General features: G+C 46.1%; 1 protein-coding gene and 1 long non-coding RNA gene across 7 annotated transcripts in view; one reads left to right on the top strand and one right to left on the bottom strand.

Annotated features, from left to right (window-relative positions):
- Window positions 1–19,493, bottom strand: part of DGKD (diacylglycerol kinase delta) — a 977,235-nt gene that overhangs the window by 43,257 nt on the left and 914,485 nt on the right. For 5 of the 6 annotated variants that reach the window (XM_078666032.1, XM_078666031.1, XM_078666035.1 and 2 more), the window contains one exon: window positions 12,759–17,688. The exons of the other annotated variant lie outside the window; for it this stretch is intronic. In XM_078666032.1, the coding sequence (XP_078522158.1) occupies window positions 17,599–17,688 (90 nt within the window). In that variant the 3' untranslated portion in view covers window positions 12,759–17,598. Of the gene's footprint in view, window positions 1–12,758; window positions 17,689–19,493 lie in introns of those variants that run through there. 6 annotated transcript variants of the gene reach the window in all.
- Window positions 1–19,493, top strand: part of LOC144791361 (uncharacterized) — a 113,363-nt gene that overhangs the window by 70,820 nt on the left and 23,050 nt on the right. The window lies entirely within an intron of this gene.

Raw genomic sequence — 19,493 nt, 5'->3', positions numbered from 1 at the left:
ATCGACTCCAACTGGAGTATCTCTGCGCTTTAGGCCAGTTAACATACACAGAGAAGAGTAATGCTGAGGCTAGATCTCATTTTTAAACAACAGGGTTTTAAGGTGTTTTCTGAATTTCAGATGTTCAGTGCATAATCTGAGAGTCAGAGGGAGTCCATTCCAAAGTGTGGGTCCTACTACAGATAATGCTGTGCCTCTGTGTCTGGCTTTTTTGACACGAGGTACTACTAGTAAATGGTTTGTGCTGGATCTAAGTGATCTGGAGGGGATGTAAGGCGTGAATTTCTGTTCCAGATAGGTAGGGCCTTGTCCGTTTATGCTTTTATGGATAATGCAGCATATTTTAAATGTTGCCCTTTGTCGGATGGAAAGCCAGTGTAGTTTATTTAGGAGTGGTTTAGATGCTGTTCTTGGAGGGGCATTTAGGACTAGGCGAGCCGCCGTGTTTTGGACTACCTGGAGTCTGGCCAACACTCCCTCGTTAGCAGAAAGAAGCAAGCCGTTACAGTAGTCGATTCGACTCAAGATAAGGGCCTGCACTAGAGTTTTTCTAAAGGAGTCGGGCAGCAAGGTATAGATTTTACGCAACATGCTAATAATGTGAAAGCAAGAGCCTGCAATGAAGTTGCTATGTTCTTTAAGCGACAATTCCTGATTGAGGCAGATCCCTAGGTTTTTGACGACCTGTTTGGGTTCTGGGACCGTACCAAAATCAGATGGCCACCAGTCCGGGGTCCACAGTAATTTGGCCCGCCGAATAGCATAACTTTAGTCTTGCTGACGTTGCACTGTAGGAAGTTGGTAGACATCCACTGTGCAACGGCCTTCATGCCTGCAGAGACGGAGTTCCTTAATTCAGCGGTGAGAGTTTTAAAGGGAAAGAGGAGCTGCGTGTCATCCGCATATGACAGGGGGATGAAACCAAATTTGCTTATCACTCTTGCCAGGGGTGCCACGTAGATGTTAAAGAGTGTTGGGCTCAAACAGGAGCCCTGTGGCACCCCTTTTGAAAGCTCTACCTCCGCTGATCGATATGTACCCATGGTGATAGTCTCGATACGATCGGATAGGAAACTCCTTAGCCAGGCAAGGGCTTTGTTCTTGACTCCTACGTTCGACAACCGGTCAATAAGGATGTTATGTGACACGGTGTCGAACGCTGCCGACAGATCTAGTAACACTAGGATCACAGAGTAGCCTTTGTCCTGGAACATATGCAAGTCATCGGTAACAGACAGGAGGGTGGACTCTGTACTGTGTTTCGGCCTAAAACCAGATTGGGAATAGTCTAGGCCACCAGCTATTTCAATGTAGCTGGATCAGTGTCGATTTACATATTTCTCTGTAAGTTTTCCCAAGAACGGTAGCAGGGAGATGGGCCTGAGGTTTGCTAGTTCGGTCCATGGTATAGCAGTGTTTTTCCTAATAGGCCTAACTAGTGCCTGCTTCCATTCTCTGGGGACAGAGCCTGTACTAAGTGACAGATTGACAAGTTTTTCGAACGTAGGACATAAGGCTTCCAGTAAGGTGGGCATAAGTCTGGCTGGAATGATATCGTCAGGACTGCCACTTTTGATCTGTATGGTGAGTGCTGACAACTCCTTTGAGGTAATAGGGGAAAAAATATCTAGGGTATGAGAGTTTTGATTATATTCCGTTTCGTGAAAAGCGAGACCTGCATCGCTGGTCATGATATTATTAGAGTTGACTATTTTTTCGTAAATAGTATCTATTTTGTTAGAGAAAAATTGAGATATTCCATCACAAAGCTTTTGTGATGAAATGTCAGAGCTTTCACATGCTGTCGGTTTGACAAAGGATTTTAGTACTTGGTATAGGACACTGGGGGAGTTGTCTGCGGCCGTAATAAGGGACGCTATGTGGGTTTTCCACGCAGTACGGATCGCTTTGTGATAGATGGTTAATGAGTCCCAGTAGAGGCTCTTGTCGGTCAAAGGTGGGAAATTCTCCATTTCTTCTCTAACTTCCTAGCTGTTTGTTTTAGTATCCTAAGGTGGTCAGAAAACCATATTTCTTGTTTGTTAGCTGGCCGGGGTCTAAATTGTTTAAGGGGGGCTATAGTGTCTATGGCCGTCATTGATGCTCTTGCGAATTTTCCGAGGGCGCTTTCGATATTTTCCGAAGTAGTAATGGAGGGTTCAATGAATTTATCTGAAAATATAGTTCCATTGACTTTATGCCATTGACGTCGTTCGCTGGGAAGGGAAATCGGACTGTGGAAGGTAGGTTTGGGGAGAGGGGTATAAAACTCAATAATAAAATGGTCAGTGGGAGGAGCCAAGCTCGCGTCCGAGATGGCCGCGTTTTAGCTCGGCTCCGTTCGCCTGCCTGTTTTTCTCATTTATCCTGCCGTTATCCTGCCCCGGGAAGCCCTCTTTGCTGTGCTGTAGTGCTAAGACGCCTTGCAGGCACTCACCTTTTGCTCCGGTGGTCCTGGGTGCCGTGGATCCTGTGTTGCGCTCCCGCTCGCTTCGGGGCCTCCGGGGCGGGCTGGCCTGGACCTTCTCGGCGGCGCCCGGACGGGACGGAGCGCGATGATCGGCCCTTGATGGCGCAGTGGACATGGTCGTGGAGGCCGTTGTGCGTGTAGGCCGGCTGTGCTTGCTGGCCGGCTCCGGTGGGCCGGAGGCCTTGGGTGGAGGCGCTGCCTTCCATTGACGGGGCTACTCGTATATCCGGCTTGCTCCCCCTTTGTTCTCTGGTCCGGCCATTTTGATTTCCTCCGCCCGGACTCGGAGAACGGGACCGGCGGCACTGGGGAGCCGGCGAGTCCCCATCTTCTGGTGGCCCCCCTTCCTGCCCCTGGGTGCCCTGCCGCCGGTCGGCTGGTCTTCATTTGCCTCGCTGCTGCCCCGACGGAGGTTGACGGCCGCCGCGGCCTCGCCGGGCTTCCAAGATGGCGGCCGACCCTGAGTGTCTCAGCCGGGCCTGGATGAGCGCTGGAGGCCCGCCGCATGGCCCGGGTGCCGGATACTGTAAAGGTTTTCCTACACTTAAGGATATCCTGGACGCCCTGCACTCCTGGCGAGCTTCTGTGGCTGCACCCGTCTTCACCCTGGAGGTGGATCCTCTCTTCGGGCCGTTCGGGCCCTCAAAACCGGGTGTGGCTTCACCGTTGCAGGGTGCGGCTGGAACTATCCTAGGAAGAGTGGCCCCGGCGACAGCTGCGTCTGTGGGTGTGCGGAGTTCCGTTGCCCTTCATTGTCCTGTGCGGTCTCCTTTGCCGCTGGTCCGGGGACCGGATTCCGTCTGGCCTGGACTCGATGACTCTTCCTGCCTCTTTTCGCCTCGACCGACCGGCCATGGTTCCTGTGCCAACCCAGCTGGGTCGGCCTCTTTTGAACTGTCCCTGAAACTGTGCCTGCATTGTGTGCGATGTTCCATGACTTTCCTGGATCTTCCGTGTTTTACTCCACGTGTCTTATCTGGACTGCCGTCTGATCTCCCTGTTCTATGCCTTCGGTTCTTCGCGGTCTGGTTCTCAGTGGATCGGACCGCTACAACTTTGGACAGACAAGGACAGGGTTGATACAAATTTGCCTCTGTGTGCGGTAGTCTTGTATTGGTTGGATGATCGGCATGTAACGGTATGCTTATATGTGACTTTATGGTACTCCTGGAATGTATCCTGATACTTTTTGACTTCCCAAGGGCTCTGCCCTTTGTCTCAGGCGGGTGGGTGGATGCAGATAATACTGTCTCTTGGCCCTCTCCCGTGTGTGTTCTTTTCCCTTTTTCCCTTCCCCTACCCCGTTTTTGTCTTTTGTTTCCGTCTTTTCTTTGCTCTTCTATACTTCGGGTTCTACTTAGGGCGACAGGCACGCTGCTGGGGGGTAGGCCATAGCCTTCTGCAGGGGTGCAGGGTGGGCTTGAGGGGTGGGTGGGGGGGTCTGTCACTTTGGGGGGTCTTTCCCCCCCCCCTTTTTTCTCCCCCCTTTTTGTTCTATGGCTCTTGAGTATTCGCTTTTTCGGGACCCTGTCTCGTCATGTGTCCCCCTGGGGTGTTTCTGATGCATTGATCTTCCGGTCGTATTGTGATTATGGTTCGCTATGTGTTCTGTCATCGACCTTTCATGTATGCCGTGTACCGGTTTCTGTTTTCCTGCTTTGTCGCCGGGGGGCGCGTGGGTGGGTAGGAGTCCCTTCTTTTTCCCCTTTTTTTCCTTACCCTCCCTCTTCATGGGGGACTTCCTTCCTTTTGTTGGGGTGCGTATCGTATTGCTTTTACGATGGGGTCTTTTTACTTAGGTTTGTTAAGTCGGGTTGTTGCTGTGGTGGGTGGGCGCTGGACGGCGAACGCCATTGCCTCTCCTTGTGGTACTTCAATTGTGCTTGTATTTATCGATATGTTTACTTCGTGTTGGCCTTCTCCTGTATTTTTATGATCGCCGGATCGCGGCTCACCACGGCCCCTCCCTTGTTGTTTGACTCACTGCCCATCATGATCCTGTACTCCCCGTTCCCGTAAAAGAAAATCAACCTTCCAATATCCTGTCCCTGCTGATTGCTCTATGGCTTTTGGTTTATCCCCTGTGTTTTTGCTGTCATATCCTGTGGACAAACTTGTATTGCGAATTTTGCTTCTACTATGTGGTGGCCAGCCCGTTGGGTTGTAGGCCCGTATTTGTGAGCACTCTTTGTACAATAAAGGTTTTAAAAAAAAAAAAAAAAAAAAAAAATGGTCAGTCCAGCTGACTTGGGTGGGAGGTAGACAGGTGACTGTGAGAACATTGGCTAATATTAGATCTAGGGTATGCCCTGCCAGGTGTGTTGGGCCCACGTTACGTTGTGTTAGCCCCAGTAGGGAGAGGTCATTTAAAATAGATTGTGCTTCCTTACAGTCTTTCTGTTCACTGTGTATATTAAAATCTCCTACTAATAAGAAATCTCTGTCATAAACATAAGGTGCAAGATTCTCAAGTAGCGTATTTGAGAAGTTCGTGCTGGGTCCTGGTGGACGGTACACTAGGGTACCCATTCTGGTTTGTTTAGGGGAGAGGACAGATTTGAAGATAAGTAATTCAATATTCGGAGTGCTTAATTCTGCTACTATGGTACAGTTGATTTCTTGTTTATGAATAATCGCAATCCCTCCTCCTATTTTCGTGGGGCGGTCCAGCCTAATTACTTTATAGCCAATTGGAATTGCTAATGTAATAGAGGGGGTCGAGTGGGGTTTAAGCCAAGTTTCGGTGATAAAACACAAATCTGGCTCGTTGGTGGAAATAAGGTCCCATACTTCAGATGTATGTTTGGGTAGTGACCTTATATTGCAGAGGATGTTTTTCCTTCCAGTGAAATTAGGGGTGTTAATGTCATTTTCCCTGACTTTAGGGCAGGGAGTATAGGCTGTTATATTTTGTTTAGTAGAGGTTACCTGGAATTGTGTGGAAAACTGGGCTCTACAGTGGATGCAGGAAAATGGACCCTCCACTGAGTTGTTATCATATTTACCACAATCCTGTGTTTGTCTCACATGTAAGTTCCGAAGTACCTGTGCTGAGTAGGTTATCCTGGAGGAAAGAGGATTGTACAGATTGTGCATAGTTACCCCCAAGGCCCCTGGTCCCGTCCTGGACGGGCGCAGACGGGCTGGTCTTAGGCTCGTCTTCGGCGCGTACTTAGGCGCCCCCCCTGCGCGCAACCACTGCGCGCTAGAGCCAACAAGTGGCTAAATAGGCCTTTGTGCTTAGAGGCTAGAGCGCTAACCGCTCGACTCAACTCTCAGGAAGTGCCTGGGCGTGTCTCTCTGGCTCTTACCTGTCCCGCCCTCCGCTCAACGGTATTGGATACCGAGTCGGACCGGGGCGGGCAGGCTGCAACACTGAGCAGATGCTTCCTAAACGAGCCTTAATGACCCTGGCAGCCCCGAAAATGATCGTAAGTGCACAGTTGTCGTGATAGGGAAAGACTGGCACCCCTGATCTGCGAAGATGAGCTGCAACCCCTGCCATCACCTTGGTTAACACCCAAGGGGCGCTGGTAAGGCTAAAGGGGAGCAATGTGAATTGAAAGTGCTCGTGCCCTACAATGAACCACACATGCCGATGGGCAGGCAGGACGGGAATGTGAAAATAGGCGGCCAACGCTACCATCCAGTCCCAGGGGCAGACAGAACGTGAACCAGAGTGAGCATTTTAAACTTTTCCTTTTTGAGGAAGGGTTGCCACTGAGAGGTCCAAGGACTTGGCCGTAGCCCGGGAGCCTCTAAAGTGATTGACGGCCATGCCCGCCTGGCCTCCGAAGGGACGGGTGGCATTAACGGGCATGTCCATAAGGGAAGTCTGGGGATCCCCAGAAAAGCAAGAAGTTCTCAGCTAAGCCATTTGTCGAATAACCACTGTCGATTATATCGCTCTGCCCAGTGAGTCAGTGGTGTCAAGCCCAAAATGAATGGTGAACTTTGCCCCATTTCTCACATTTGATGATGCTTGGGAAAGAATGGCCCGGACCTCCTCTGGGACCTGAGGTAGCACTTCCACAGCTGTTTCCCACAAAGAGTAGGCCTAATGCTTTAAAAGCATGCAGTGTTCACTGACCACAATGCAAGGCTGGCAGAAGAAATAAAATGTCTTGACCCAACAATCAAGCCTCTTGGATTCCCTGTCTGGGGGTGAGGAGGGGAATGTGCCTTGTGAGGTAGAGACTTAGATCACCAAAATCTAGGGAGTAGGGTGGTTGTTAAGGAACTTTGGGTCTCCCGTTGCAGGGCAATGGAGGTGGGCAACTGCCCTATTCACAGGAGCCCCTGTGGGTCAGGTTCCCGCAAGGACATCAGTCAAGGCCTCGTTGAAAGGCAGGAGGGGTTCCGAGGAGGAGACAAGCAGCTGCAAGACCTCTGTCAAGATGTTCATCTTGACTTCCACCGAAGGGGGCTGAAGGTCCAGGTCCTTAGCTATCCTTATCACCACCATAGCACATGAAGCTCCCTCCTCTGTGGCCACGGTAGGGGGAGAAAGCAGGCCAGAGTCTGGAGAGGTATCCAGTCCAATGGCCTCAGCCAAATCCTATCAGTCCATTTCATGCTCAGGCTGGCTTTGTAAAGGGTCCAGCTACCCCTTCCAAACTTCCTCCATTCTTAGCCCTTCAAAATAAGGCTGAGGAACCAACCTAGGACCTAAGGGTGTAGTCAGCACCGGGATAGACGTCAGTAGACTTTGGTCTAGTTCCAGGTCGTCGAGGACAATAATGGGACTGGCGGCGTTGGGAGTCTCGGCGCAGGGGCCGGTGCTGGGGAAGGTCGTAGTGATGCGACCGGAGTTTGTCCGGATCCACCACCGGATCCATTGGGGGTATCGGCACGGGCGTAGGAGCCGCCGGCGTGTAGCCCAGTGGAGCCTCCGAGGCCCAAAGGCGCACTGGGAGGGTCAGGTCCTCCAAATATGAGGCACATGGTGTCACAGAATTCTTTAAGCCTGGTGGGGGGCCACTCCGGCTCTTGGAAAGGCAGGGAAGCGCAAAGCTGACTCGGGTGCAGTTTCCGCAGAACGAGGCCTAGAGTGTTGAGACTCGTCTGCTACGTCAGAAAGGGAGAAGTTGAAGCACACTTCGACTTCTTGTGTTTCTTATGCCTCTTACCTGAACGACCCGACAATGGAGGACAAGGACTTCAGACTTCCTCTCGACCGGGAACGAGACCTCCAGGGCAAACGGCGTGGAGCCGAGAGCCGGGCCGCAAGCAGCTGTAGGGACCACTCCCTTAAAGCCTTCGGAACCATGGCCTGGAAGTCGCGCTCCAGGCACCAGAGACAAATTAAGTGTGGATCCGTCACCGACATGGCAGGCACTGCACGGTGTGAATCCAGAAGTCTTTTTCGACACTGTGGAAAAACCTACACACCACAAATTGTTGACAAAACGTTAAGAAAAGCCTGTCAAAAAGTAACAGAGGGTAGATCTCTTCACAGATCTGCACTAGCTGAGCGCAGAAAGAAAATAACTGACATCAGGGTGCAAAGGTGGTGCCTTTATGGGTGATGAGGATGTCACTTCTGGAGCGGATGATGCCTTTGACGTTATGCAGAGCTGACTGATGCCACCTACCGGCACACAAGGGTATTGCTCATGCAAAAGTATTCCCGATCCAGCCTGATGCCTGGGAAATTCTAAGGTAAGAAATCTGCAGCTACATGTCACTATCAGATATTCGTTTCTTCGGGGCACAGCATCAAGGCAAAGAGGGGCATTTTTTGGCGAGTTATATTTTTGTCAAGTCTGGAACAGCTGCTATCACCAAAACTGGAGTCTTAAATAATGGCAATCCAATACACAAGCAACAATGGTAGAGTAGAATGCCGGCTTTCCAGTTCGCCTTCCAAAATAAAAAGAATATCTTCATCAGGCTCCTACTGCTACACCGTGTTAAATTTGAATAAAATTGCGAGCATAAAATTAATATAAACCAGCGACTCATCAATAGCAGATCACAACAGAATAGTAAATGGTTTATTGGTGGAAGAAATGTGCCCATTAGAAGGCTAATTTTTACTTGCACGTTGTGTACCCTCATCCAACTCAAAAGAAAAGAGAATCCAAACTCTGGATTTCTTCATTATAGCCACAAGGATTGTACATGGTTGTGATTCTAGATTTGCTATGCTGCTTCACCAATACCGCGCAAATTCAATATGTACATGAATCAAATGACAGGTTCCAGAAGGGGTGCACTACTGTAAAAATGTAGTTTCTCATTTTCGTCTGCAGAGGCTATTACTTTACCAATGTTTTTCCCTTCTCTGCATCCTTACGAGGATGAAGAAAGACTTCATAGATTGGACCTGAGAAGTGCACTAAGTTGCTAGCTATAGGACCAAGGGTGTGCACATTGGTGACCAGGTACTTAGGAGAACAAACTTACCTTTTGTAACACTTTTTCCGGTGGATACTCTTTCTAACAATAGATTCCTCACCTTGTGAATATTCCCCCAGGCTGCCTCTAGAAACTTAAAAGCAGTAGTCCTGTGCCCCGATAGGTGGCATAATTCGTCTCCGAACCATTCCATTCCAAAAGTGATGAGCAGGGTAGAATATAAATGCCACCCAGACACACTGACATCAGTTGCTTTTTAAGGCTTGTCTGCGCCCATCAGCAAATCGGCTTTACCAGTCTTTAGATCTTTAGGTTGGGACCTTTTTGGATGGAGAAAGAGTCCTTTCGACAGGATGGGGAGGTTGAAGGCTAGGTGATGATTGTGTGTTAGAGTATCCACCAGAGAGAGCGTTATCGAAGATTGGATACTTCTTATCAAAAATTCCTCACCTTGTGAATAGATACCAAAGCAGTACCTTCCCCAGAGGAGGGTCTATCGAATGGCTCAAATCAAAAAGTCCCGCAGGACTGAATGAGCAAAATTCCCATCCTGACAGACCTGACTGTAAAGGCAATAGTGCTATGTGAATGTAGGCACTGATGCCCACATAGCAGCCAGGCAGATATCCAGGACAGGCTCGCTGCATGTCAGTGCAGTAGTAGCAGCCTTAGTTTCAGTGGAGTGAGCCCACAATGCTGCAGGTGGCTGCTTCTTGCCTAGCGCATGGCAGAAATATATACAGAGAACAATCAACATAGAAATGGTTCTTTTCTGCTCTCCTTGAGAAGCCCACAAACAGTTAATCCTTGGTATGATCAATGTTGAAACTGAGGGCAACCTTAGGATCCAAATAATGTAGTCTCCTCTTTTGTGGGTACAAAAAAGTTGGGACGAATGATCGCCTGCTGACATAGAAAGATGTTACTACCTTCGGCAGCCCTCCAGCTCGAGGTCTCAACACCAGTTTATTGAGGAAGAAAGTAGAATAAAGCAACAGCACTGAGAGAGCCTTCATAATCAAATGACGAGCTGACTTCATCGCAACGAGAAGAAACATTCTCAGGGCCAAGAGGTGTAGTAGCTGCACATAGGCTCAAAACTGGTACAGATCAATACATTAAGAACTAAATTGGAATCAAAATGGCATAGATAAGATGTGTTGTGAGCCTTTAAGAAATCTCATCGCACCAGAAGATTTAAGGGTGATCCTGCAACCTCAAAAAAGCTGAAGGACCCAAAAAATACCCTTTAACAGTGCCCAGTGCACGTCCTTGCTTGGCCAGTAACAAAACAGGTAATAGCACTTCAGGCACCTTTACTTGAAGCAGGTCAAACTGACTGGTGCCATATCAATCCAAAACCTTATCCCAGCACCCATGGTACACTTATTTAGTTGATGGATACCCGGCTGCCAAAATCACATCAACAATTTTGGAAGGAAGATGGAAGACTAGCCTGCCGTCCCTTGATTTCCAAGTATGGAGCTGCAGACTGCGGAGTCCCGGATGCAGGACCCTACCTTCTTGCTGCAACAGAAGATCTTTCCAAAACGGTAACTTGATCGCAGCACAGATGCTCATGGCCAGGAGGTCTGATTATAACACCATCCTGGCCCAATCCAGAGCCACCAGGATGACCTGTGGTCCACTGGAGGCAGAATGTGCCTTCAAAAGAGAGCCTTCTTGGGAACTAAAGTGCCAGCATTGCAGCTTTTTGGTAGTGGCAAAAAATTTGAGCTAGAGTTCTCTGTGGTAGAGAATGCCCTGTGTCACATGCAGATTTAACTGCCATTTGTGATACGCTAGGCGTTTAGGTTCCGCCAGGTGGTTCACAACCAGAGAAATGCCCAGGTGAGTTAGATACTTCTAGAGGTGCAGAGCCTCCTGCCCTTGGACCCAAGAATGCACGCCACTGTTCTTATTGCAGTATTACATGGCGGGGTGTTGTCTGTGAGTAACTGTATTACCCTCCCCTTGATGAATGGTAGAAAGTCCTTCAAGCCAAGAAGATGATTTGCAGTGCCAACAAATTGATGTGGATGCGAGTTTCAACAGGAGACTAGAATCCTCTGATCTGCACTTCCCCCAGATGGCCACCCCAGTCTAGCAGTGATGCATTTGTGACCACCGAAAGCTGTACGTAGGGTAAGGAGAGGCATCTGGCACTAGTCCAATCACAGAGTAGCAGCCACCACTGCAGATCTGTTGCCATCGCCTACAAAATCTGGCTGTAATTTATTAGATGCTCCAGGCACTCTGCCCTGTGGGATGATGTTAGAAATTTCACTATTGTCAGGAGGTGGTCTACCACTGCCAAGGGTGAATTTGCCTTCAACAGCCAGTCCTCAATGTAAGGGAAGACTTGTACACACTTTCATGCACCTGAAGGGCACTGGTGAGGCCAAAGGGTGGCACCACATAGTGTAAATGCTCCTCGCCCACCAAGAATTGCAGGTAACGCCTGTGAGCCTGCAGGATGGGAATATGGAAACACCAACGCTACCATCCAGTCTCTGGACACCATGGCAGACAAGACCTTGGTCAACATGAGCTTCTAGAATTTGTTCTTCCTCAGAAAGGAGTTAAGAGGGCAAAGACCTAAAATATGACAATGGCCTCAGTTTTCATATCAGTAAAGTATGCTAATTCTTTAAGCCAGTCCAAAACATCAGAAGCTTTCCATCTCATCCACTACAACTGCAGACACTAATTGCAGGTATGATCGCTAACGTCACAATTCTTGTCCTAACAGCGGATTCACCCTCTGCAATATCTGTGCCTCTTGAACCAACATCAGGTTCTACACTTTGCGCTGTTACTTTCTCATCGACACCAGCAGAGGAGTGCCTAAATGGTCTCTGACTCTGAGCCTGATGGAGTAACACACGCCGGTTTTGCAACGGGAAGTGAAGGCTCTTTTGGCCAAAGAAGCCATTGAGAAGGTTCAGGTCTTGTACGTGTGAACTGGGTATCTGATAGAGAACTGGATGTTAAGGCTTAGCACCTTCAACTTAACGCCGAAGAATAATGGGATAAAGTTTAAAGAATGCTTAGCAGTGTAGAAAGAGGCCTATTCAGAAGAAGAGACAGGGGAGTGAAACAGTGGGAAACATGTGAGATATTGATCGACTTGAAAGTGAAAGGTGCTGTAAAATAACTAAGATGACCCTCTGACCGTGCATTACTAAAAAAAAGAATACAGAAAATACAACCGAACCTCGCGTACACCCACCTTTGGCAATGCTAACTTTTTCCCAGAGATAGAATACAATTTTGCACACCTCATAGGTGAAGGCCATACTGTTCAGTATATATGACTAAAACCAATAAAAAGAGTACTAAAAACTCTGCGTCTCATAACATGCTAAAGTAGAGATTTTTATAAAAATAGTTGGGAGGCAAAATTATGTTTGAAGGAAAAACCTTTTTATATTGCTTCAAAGCCGCTCTGTGTTTCACACTGCAAGTGGCAACCCGCCTACACTTTGAAGAGGGAGTAGAGATCCCCTTGCTGGTGGGTACAGTGAGTGACTGCACCTGCATGCAGGGGGATGTCAGGGGTTCCATGGGACCCCCTTTCACTCCTTCAGATAGCTGGTCTGGGGGGAGGGCGGCAATGAGAGTGTGCCATCTTTTTGAGGCACAATGTCAGTGTGCCTTCTAAGGGCATGTTTGCCTCTGCACCTGCGTCCACAGTACGGTGTGGGCGCAGAGTCAAAGTGAGAGTGTAGCCCCATACAAATGAGGGAACGTCCTCTCACAATAGCGCTGAATGTGCACCAGGGCTAGGAGTATAACAAAAGTCGCACAAGCATCTGCAACCCCTTCTGTAATACCAAAGTTCTCTGGGAGCACTTTCTGTAATACAGCCCCTGGAGTGTTCTGTTCAGAGTCAACATGGGGATTTTAAACCGGTCACTTCAGGAAAAACAGAAGAAATACACTTATTTATTTATCTCCTTTTTTTTACAGTAAAAACAATACTTACAAGGCAAAGCCTACAGTGTAAACACAGTCTTTCATTTTCATCAATGAGGCATAAATAATAACAAAAGAAATTATTTAAATACGGACTAAGACTAAGCAAAATAGAGAAAGGGTTCAATGAGTGCACATGGAATTAGTTGTGTATTTCAGTACACAGTGCAGCCTCCACAAGAAGGTACCTGAAATGAAATCATTGGTTCAACTTCCATCTAGTGGACAGGAAAACAAAATCCCATTTCGGCAGAAGGGCCCCAGAACAAGACACTCTTTGAAAGGTCCCAGCAAATGAATGACAAAGAGTCCCATCCCTATTGGTCCTGGAGCTAGTCATTCATTGCGGTCTCTGACCAGCTTCGTGATTCACATCCTCTCAAGAGAGTTTAACATTCTATTTGAAATCTTAGACCTCCATTACACCTCCTGTGGTAGTTCTTATTTGTATTATTTTCAGTGAATTCTACATTAACCTCTCTAGGCTACTTTGGAACAGAGAATAACATGCCGAAAATGGTGCAATCTCATAAATTTAGGCTTGCTAACTTCTAATTCCAGTTCACAACTCCTCCAGGTTTGACCTGGAGAATTTGCAACCAGAATGCAATGCAGGAACACAGCCTGCAGTACCGTTAGCCTTGCAATACTGATTTGAGTGGAAACTAAGGATTCCTTCCAAGTGGGTATTAGGGCATTTATAGGATAGTCTGCTGCTTGTCCACTCCCTGGTCCACAGTGGATCATAGGTTTCCTATTTCTTTCCTCAACTGCTTGCTTTTCTGCATATTCAGTGAGGTTTTTTTTCTACTGAATTGTACGGAGGTTTGCTTTTCAACTGTGTCTTTGTGGCAGACTCACAGCCAAAGTAATGTTATGGAGGTTGGAGATGCTGTTGGAAACTCGGGATGAGGTGGAGAGGGTGACTGAGGACTGAACGGGCAGTGCTAGATGAGAAAGATTCAAGGATGTGAGCCTGAGGCAATAGGACCCTGCTGGAGCATACAACCACCAGCCCAAGCATGTAGGGTCAGTACCCTACCTATTAATGTAACTGAAATGGTTCAGCAGTCTAGTTGCTATCGTGGACGTCCTGGCTGCACAAAAACTTAAATAAGGTTGTACCTCTTGAATACTACAGTGGAATTTCTGCCTCATCAATCTTCTTCTGTCAGGGACCTTCATATCTCAGACCGGAGTAATCGGTTTTTGGTCCACTGCAAACTAATATATTTGAATCTCCTCTCCTACTCTCGCACAGGCACTCCTGAAATTCGAGGCTCTACTCTGTTCAGGTGTCCTCTCCGATTAATGTATATCAGTGACCCAGACATGAACAATATGACAGTTTTTAACATTGCAAAATCAGACCTAGCACCTCTAACGCAGGCCAAGCCTTCTTAGGGCCATATCTAGCGTCTGGCGGACAGGATACTCTGGCAAAAGGTGGCAGATAACCCGTCCTCCGTATTGCCATAGACTGTAATGCACTGGTACAGCAGACGGAAAATCTACCATGTTTTGACGGAGAATCCTGTCCGTCAACCTCTACATAAAACCCTTAGTTCCTAAGCTCTGAAGCCAGCACAGTAAATTATGGCTCCTTTCTACAAGGAAAGGGATTCCTTGACTTAGCAAGGAGCATGATCGCCCTGCTAGCAGGGTGGAAGGTCTTTTCCAGAGAAGGTTTGAGGCAAGCTAGAATTGGTAAGAGAAGCTTGTCTCTCTATTTCACCCCAGTTTTATAAAATGTACCTACTCTAGGCGTCGGAGAGAAACCACTATGGTGCTTATGTACAGTAGTGGCACAGAACCAACTGGCAAAGATCATGCACTGGTATGCTGTTTGTGTTTTTGTAAGGCAGGCACATTAAAATGTGTGCAATGGCACATACAATCTTTTACCCTATAAAGAACAGTTCAAATGTGCAAGTTCATACAGACTGAACAGTCTAAATGCAAGCAGGGCTCATATGTAAATGAATAGTCACAGGTACAGAGATACGCTACGAGACAGTAAATGAGTGCATGTGCACTTCTCTATCAATGGTGAGGCAGGATCAGTGTTGGTTTGCTCCTGGGGCTTAGCAATAATGAATGCATCAGAACTTCTCATAACCACCGTAAAAGACCCCTGATACTGCTCAATTTTTAAGATGATTCATAAAGTAGCTTACATTTTTTGGATGAAATATGTTACCAGTAAACAAAAGCACAAAACTGTGCTTTCCTAAACATGGAATGATTAAAATGTCGCATGAACATATGCTGTGCCATGGCCTGCAAATGTGCTCTTCGACAAAAGTGCAGCATATATTGGTATTTGAAAGGGTGTGCTTTCGAGAAGTGTTTACAATTCCCTATTCCTGTCTTTTAGATTTAACATTAGCTTGTTTTTCTTGCACTCTAGGTCGTACACGGCATGATGATCAATTTCAGTGATTAAACTCATGTTGGTCACTAACTGCTATTGAGAAGAATGGCAATATGGTATAACACTGAGTTGGAGTAAGACCTACAAGATGCCCATTTTAGAGTTTTCTGCATCTTACATTTCTTGCACTGATTGTGTAACTGTGTTTTGACTGCTTTGTATGTAAGAAGTTACATTTTAATTATATACTATTGCATAAATGTGTTTATGGTTTGTAGGCTAGTGCCTGACAAACTAATAAATGAGTAAAGTGTAGAATGGATCACACTTCCACAATACCATAAAGTCCCGCAAATGCACAAGTTAAAATAAAATGGAATCATGGAGCACTTTAAAGGACACCATGGCAGCAGAAGCCATCTTTGCCTCACCCTATTTGTTTTCCAGACATTGGAGTCCTATCATGTGTTATGCTTTAATACTTTTTGCTTAGATATCTGCTTCTTCTCACAAATATTTTATGTGCTATCCTTAAAAAGCCTGAAAATAACTTTTCACTAAAAGACAAGCACCTTTTATGATCCTATCTGCTAAAGGGTGTCAGCTGATAGACATGGACAATTACCTCTATTGAGATTAGTGAGAGGAGGGTGGAATATTCCAGGGCCTACCATGCTGGATAGTAAATGAGAAATAAAATACCTATTATAGACCTATTATAGGGCTGAGCTCATGTATCCGGTGACATTTCAACTCATCCCTCCATGGTCAGATAAGTTTGACTAGTAGGACCATCGACAAACACAGTAGGTTTTGAACACCTTTTTACATCCTTCTCACACCTTCCGATACTGTCCATCTCACATAGGAGAACATAAGCCTCCATCTCTCCTGGTATGAAATTTAAACAGTTCATCTCTCCTCAGTCACACCAATTTAGATGTAAAGTTCTTCCTTTTCAGAGAAGACTAGATTAGCAATTTTATGTCAATTCACAAAAAAGAGCATGTTTTTAAATATTATTTCACTGACGTTGTGTGTAACTGTTATATGATCTTTGCTTGCTGCTGCAATCTTCAAACATGGAAGAAGGGCAACCTCACATCCCACACCTGACAGGACATTTTTGTCTTATTTAAGCAGGACTTGTGTTCTAGATTAAAGACTTCTAAGATCATGAGGTTGGCAAGGAAAGCAACGGAGGCCGATTAATGCTACCTCAATATTTCTGCCCATTTTAGACTTCTAAGACTCTTATATTTTACAATCCTATGACAAAATTATTGATCGGCAGCACATGTAGGTGGCACATCCAGATAAAATCAAATCCAGAGCTACCAACTCCAACTTATGAAATTCACAACACACTGGGCGAACCAGAAGAGATACAGCAACACAAGGTCTCAAGTTAAGAAGGGACACAATGAAAAGGAAGTATACACTAGCGTTCAAGTAAACACAAGAAAGAACCTTCATTAACCGATAAAAACTGAACTGAGACATTTCTTACTCTTTCTACAAAAGAGTAAAACTGGGATGGCAAAATGTGGTTAGTCACAACACCAAGACAGAATGACTCTGTCCAGCCTTAATTATTGAAAGAAAGGAACCGTACCAAGTGAAGTCCCGGCTATTCTACAGTTCCAATGATATTCCATCCACCTGAAATGAATATTTGTTCTTTGAACACCGGTGTCTCGGCAGCCTGCTTTGCTGATTTCTAACACTGAGTGACCCCATCTACCTTATCATTTTCTCATTAGTTATTTCCTCATGACGAAATGTGGAGATTTGCAGTCATACTTTCTGTACAAAATATGTTTTCATTGATAGAAATTGTCTGAGTTAACATTCCACTTCTGTAAAATATGCAGCACCTGTGTAGATACACCAGTTTCCACCTGACAATATGCAGCAATCACTGGTTAAGCAGAGCCACTTATGAGCAAATGTCCTTGAAACATCATTAAGAGAACGAGGTGAATAAATGGGTGTGTGCTTAAGAGCACATGGGGTGTAATAAAAGTCCTGTGTAGTTCTTGAAACACTTATGACCAGTTACAAACGCATTATCAAGGCCTCATAGCTGATGGACGAACACTAGCTACAATAATCAACAGAACCAGAGTCCACTTGTTGCATATGGCTGTCTGATGCAGTTATTCCCTCATTAAGAAGTTATTTGCAGTGATCCTTCAAATAAAGGAACCAGTGTATGAATTTGGACAACTTCTTAAGGTCAAGAGATCTGTCTTGGTAACTGTTCAGACAAGATGCCAACTCGCCACGGGTGATATGTAGACGCCGCTCTCATCACAGAGATCCATCACTGCATGGGCATATTGTTTAACGTTGTATGGGATTCACTGCAGAGTTTCAGAGGAGGACCTGAAGATGCAAGAGGTAAAAACAGAAGCTATGCCTCGCTGACAGGAGGATTCCGGTTCAGATCCTTGACGCCGTGTAAAATTCTTTTCATGTGACCTACTTTGGTCACCCCCAAGTCCTAAAAAAAAACAGAAAAACAGTTAGACAGTATAACCAAACAACATGCTACTTACCTTCAGTAATGTTCTTTCTGATGGATGATGCAGTTCTTACACATCCATTACTTAGGGCTCTACCCAGGAGCAAGACTGGGATGCAGACATTTGTTCCACCAATTTCAAGTCACTAGTTCCAGGTGGGGCTGAACAGCGTTGGCCATGAAGCCACAGAACCTCATCAGAAATGATGCTGAGAGTATAAAAGTCAGCTCAGAGGTTTGTTTCATGAGTTCTGCTTGTTTAATCTTCAACCCCCCTACAGGCTAGTAGTGTAGAAGAGGGAGCCAAAAGTAATAAAAACAGGAAAGAATCATTTTAAAAACTTGAGAGTGCAGGGGGGAGGGAAGTAAGGAATCTGCTGAGGTGGAGCCATTCATCAAAAAGAAAAATATTCAAGCCACAAAAGTTCTTCTTTTAAAGGATCTTCACTCCCACAGAATCCTTCTTAATCTACTGACAAAACATCCCTGAAGGAAGAGGGCTGACAGTATGCACACCTAAAGCTATAGTAGAAAGGACTTAAGTACTGCCCTGTTAAATTTATCATGCTCCCTTTTGCCCTCACCTAATAATAGGGTTCAGTAAACAAATGTATAGATGCATAGTATTGTACTGAAAGATCTTTCGAATTGGGACAGTACAGCAAAGACAAAGATGTCCCAACCCCTCAGTAGAGTAAATCTGAAGCCCATCTGGAAAGGATTTGCCTACTAGCTCATGACAATGTCTCACTGTGAAAAAATGCATCTAGAGATGATTTATTCCCTGGCTCTTTTCCATCAAAACCTACGACAAAGGCAATCTCTTTTGAATACAGTGGGTAAGTGCCCCCAAGGATATAGCCTATGTAACTCCTGGTACATGAAAGGGGCAAGCTGAGGAAAGAAAGCAAGCAATTCATTTACCAGGACCACATGAACAGAGGTCTAACCCTTAGTAAAAATGGTAGCTCCCTGGAATTCATGTATTTCTACTGTGGGAATTTGAGCGAGCAATGCAGGTTACATTGTCTGTTTGTACTGGTTGCAAATATATTGATCTCTGGTATTTCCCAGGTCAGGAATGTCTGGTCAACCACTTCCTGTACGAGAGTTTACACATTTGATTGGTGCACAACGCATCATACTGACAATGTCTGCTATTGTGCTCGTCTTTCCCCAATAAATCAACTGCTGGCAGACTAAACTGTTTGTCTTTGGCCTAAACCCAGACCTCCTCACAGTAGTTTTGCACAACACCCCTTTTTTTCATCAGGAAAAACATAGCTTAGATGTTGTCTGTTAGCAATCCGCTTTCCTTACAGCTGAGGGAGAAAGCCCTATTTGGCTAATTTGAAAATCCTCTCATCCACAAAATATATGTAAAAATCCATTCTTCCAGGAGCCATAAATTATTTGAATATAAAGTCTCCCAGTCAGACCACAATGTGGCTCAAAAAAGACACCTGAGTGAACTGTCAAATGAGGGCATGGAAGTCTGAAAGAATGGCCTGTTAAGAGTCTGGATGGCACTAACCACTACTGAATGCATGCAATGTGCTAGAATTAGGCCCTATTAAGTGTTCAACTGATCAGAGTGCCAATTCAAGTTTTGATGCAGAGATCATGGCAGTAGTCACATTAGCGGTTGTGCCTGTGGCACTAGGACAATACAAAATGCAATCAGTCAAAGAAGGTCAGGAGAGATCTTACAGGCACACTCTCATGAATTTAAATACTAATAAACGAATTCTGATCAACCTAAGGCAATCAGGGGTTTCCCTTGA

The sequence above is a fragment of the Lissotriton helveticus genome, chromosome 11 (genome assembly GCF_964261635.1).
Source record: "Lissotriton helveticus chromosome 11, aLisHel1.1, whole genome shotgun sequence".
NCBI classification, from domain to species: Eukaryota; Metazoa; Chordata; class Amphibia; order Caudata; family Salamandridae; genus Lissotriton; species Lissotriton helveticus.
This window is presented reverse-complemented; position numbering and strand designations above follow the sequence as displayed.